The sequence below is a fragment of the Oryx dammah genome, unplaced genomic scaffold (genome assembly GCF_014754425.2).
Source record: "Oryx dammah isolate SB20612 unplaced genomic scaffold, SCBI_Odam_1.1 HiC_scaffold_3, whole genome shotgun sequence".
Classification (NCBI taxonomy): Eukaryota; Metazoa; Chordata; class Mammalia; order Artiodactyla; family Bovidae; genus Oryx; species Oryx dammah.
In genome coordinates, this window is record NW_024070187.1 from 8,078,767 (window position 1) to 8,082,297 (window position 3,531).

General features: G+C 40.0%; 1 protein-coding gene across 1 annotated transcript; it reads left to right on the forward strand.

Annotated features, from left to right (window-relative positions):
* Positions 1 to 319: 319 nt before the first annotated feature.
* TRAM1L1 (translocation associated membrane protein 1 like 1) lies at positions 320 to 2,749 on the forward strand. Its single transcript, XM_040237404.1, has one exon. The coding sequence runs from the start codon at positions 468 to 470 to the stop codon at positions 1,608 to 1,610; it is 1,143 nt and encodes a 380-aa protein (XP_040093338.1). The 5' UTR covers positions 320 to 467; the 3' UTR covers positions 1,611 to 2,749.
* The last annotated feature ends 782 nt before the right edge of the window (positions 2,750 to 3,531 follow it).

Genomic DNA, 3,531 nt, shown 5'->3' on the forward strand with positions numbered 1-3,531 from the left:
CAGCACCTGGTGAATACTAAGCACTATTAGAGGACTTCTATAACTGTTATACTGGTTTTTACATTATCACTGCTGATGAAGAACAAGCAGAATTCTGTCCTGCTTTGTTACGGTCACTAATGAAGATGCTATGGACAGATCATTTCAGAGCATCTCCGCGGCGGCCGCGGATTTCAAGAGGCGCGGATCAACGCATAAAAATCAAGGCTTGCAACCCCAGGCCTGGCGCCGGGTAGGGGCGCGGTGCTCGATTTCCTTCCCTGCCTCCGCCGGCCCTAGTGCGCATGCTCAGTCCTGCTCGGCCAGCTGCTGTGATTGATTTTTTTCTGGGCGGCCGTGGCGACCCGGGACCGGCTCCGCGATGGGGAGTGAAGCCCCCGTAGCCGCCGCAGCACCTGCTGCGGCGCCGTGAGGAGCAGCCACGGGGAGGCAGCTGCCGCTCGTCGGTGAGTAGTCGAACCGCCACCATGACGTTTCGTAAGAAGGGCTCCAAGAACCCCCCACTCCTGAGCCTGGAATTCATCCTGCAGAATCATGCGGACTTTGTCGCCTGTGTGGGGATGTTCTTCGTGCTGGGGCTCATGTTCGAGGGGACAGCAGAAGTGTCAATCGTTTTTATTACTCTCCAGCACGGGGTTACCTTCCCTGCAGCAGAAGCAGAAGCAGAAGCAGAAGCAGAAGCAGAACGAGCCACAGCCCCCAAGTTCCTTTATCATTATGGTGCCAAAGACTTGGCCACCGTGTTCTTCTACACGCTGGTGGCAATCATCATTCACGCCACCATTCAGGAGTATGTGTTGGATAGAATTAACAGGCGAATGCAGTTCCCCAAACAGAGGCAAGGCAAATTTTATGAATCTGGTCAGTTTAGCGTATTCTTCCTTGTCTCCTGTATCTGGGGCACATTCATTCTAGTCTCTGAAAACTGCCTGTCAGACCTGACTGTCTTATGGAAGGCTCATACCCATAACATGATGACATTTCAGATGAAGTTTTTCTACATCTCCCAGTTGGCTTACTGGTTTCACGCTTTTCCCGAACTATTATTCCAGAGAAGCAGACCTCAAGAACTCTCCCAGCAAGCTGTATATGTCGGTCTTCACCTGTTTCACATCGCGGGAGCTTATCTGTTGTACTTGAATCATTTGGGGCTTCTTCTTTTGATGATGCATTATTTTGTGGAATTCCTTTCCCACTCTTGCGATCTGTTTTATTTTAGCGACGAGAAGTTCCAGAAGGAGTTTTCTCTATGGGCCATTGTGTTTATTTTGGGTCGACTTGTGACTTTAATTGTTTCTTTGATAACTGCTGGTTTTCAGCTGGCTGGAGGGCAGAATGGGAATTCGGATGACTCTGCTGAAGATGTGAACGTGCTGGCGGCTAAAATTGCTGTTCTGTCATCCAGTTGCTCTATCCAAGCATACGTAACATGGAATTTATTTAATGTCCAGCTTCAGAGGTGGATGGAAGAAGATGCTCCTCTTCAGGCCCCAAGTGTGAAGAAGAAACGGATTAAGGGCAGATTTTGTAGAAAAGGAATGGAAAACGGTGCAACTTCAAATAGACTGCTAGATTCTCCCCAGATGAGGAAAGAAAAGTCTTCACAATGAATTGCAAGTTAATTGACTAATGTCTCCAAAGAAGTCTGCTCTTTACTATAACATACATTTCTTTGCTAAGAGAAGAAAATGGCAACCAATATTCTTGCCAGGATAGTCCTATGGACAGAGGAGCCTGGTGGGCTGCAGTCAATAGGGTCACAAAAGAGTCGGACACCATTGAGCAACTGAGCTCGCGGGTACACACACACACATGCCTATCTTCACTAGAGAATTTTCTGTTCTTGAAAATATATTGTCTTTGATTTTTGCTACTGTACTCTGTAAGGTATTTTTTGAAGGCATTTGAGGGGAGAGTGAGTATTATGAGTGCAAAAAAATTTAGACTAAGCAATTCATCATCAAAATAGTTTAAATATTTCTATGCTCTTTTATTTTATTATTATTATTTTTTTTACCTTTGAACATTTTCCTAATGATTTGTAGAGATAACTCCAAAATTCCATGTGTCAGTGACACAGTTCTTACTCCTGCCAATCTTTTGTAATGTTAACAAGATGGTCTTTTATAGCAATGACATATTTTTAATGTTCTCTTCCAGGATAAAATAGAAATACTATAAATCTGGAATTCGAGTTCATTAATTTTTCTGTATTCCCTAAGTCTTAGAATTGTTTTTTTAATTTACAGCTGGAGAAAAGATTTGTAAAATCACCAAAATAATGATGTGTTTTATAGGTAATGGTTGTTACATCCCACTAAAAACCCCAAGATACTAATGGTTAACATGTGGAGATTTATTGCTATATATTGAATCAAAATATCTTGAATTAATATAAAATTATCACTAGGAAGTAAAATCATGCTTGTTCATTTTAAACACTTATAAACTGGAAATCAGAAAATTAAAGATGGTTTAAAGAAAATCAGTCTTAAATAGCTTTTTTTGATACATGTATTAAAAATTATTCTTAATGAGGTATTTAATAAGTTTGATAACCACAGCATCTTAAAAGAATATTGTTTAACCTGTAAATCATTTTGAAAAGTAATGCTTATTTGATTTATATCTCTAAAAAAAATGTCATCTGATTACATGTTGAAAACACTGAATATACTAACCTTAAATGTGAATATCATATTCTTGTGAAAGTTTTTTCAAAATAATATAAATATAGCTTTGATGCCATCTTTAATTGGGAAATATTTATCTGTATGAGACATATTTTGGAGAGATAAAGGTCTATATGTATTTTATATATATATACACATACATACACACACACACACACATATATATTTTATATATATATATATATATATATATATGTATGTCATATCTTTAGAGAAGCCAGTAGAAACAATGGACTGCAGTGGGTATTTACTATATTTATTTTTTTACTCTCAACCTTTAGTTTGATTTTATTTCTATAATGTGAGTGCTTATATTTATTTTCAGTAGACAGTGCTTTAAAAATATGCTAGGATAAGGTTATATACTTCCTGTTGCTCTCTGTTTTCCCCTGCTATGTCTCCCATCTCTCTACTTTTGATGACTTTCCCTTGGCTTGTTGTAAGGAATCCAACCTTCCTAATCATGGGGGTCCTTGCAAATTAAACTTAGTACATGAGTATTGTGGACCAAAGGGAGGGCCCGCTTTTAGCAAAATATTCTTTTATGTTCTTTCTGCTTTGAGACGTACATAACAAAGCGAGATTGTTTGTGTTTTGTCTATCGAATCCATCATCCTGCTGCTTCTCTTTGTTTTTCTCAGTTGCTACATACTGTAGTTTTGGTAGCACATGCTCTAGTTCCAAGGAGAAGGCAATGGCACCCCACTCCAGTGCTCTTGCCTGGAAAATCCCATGGACGGTGGAGCTTGGTAGGCTGCAGTCTATGGGGTCGTTGAGGGTCAGACGCAACTGAGTGACTTGGCTTTCACTTTTCACTTTCATGCATTGGAGAAGGAAA

Coding starts and splice junctions, on each gene's coding strand:
- TRAM1L1 (XM_040237404.1), top strand. CDS start 468: ATGACGTTTCGTAAGAAGGGCTCCAAGAACCCCCCACTCCTGAGCCTG.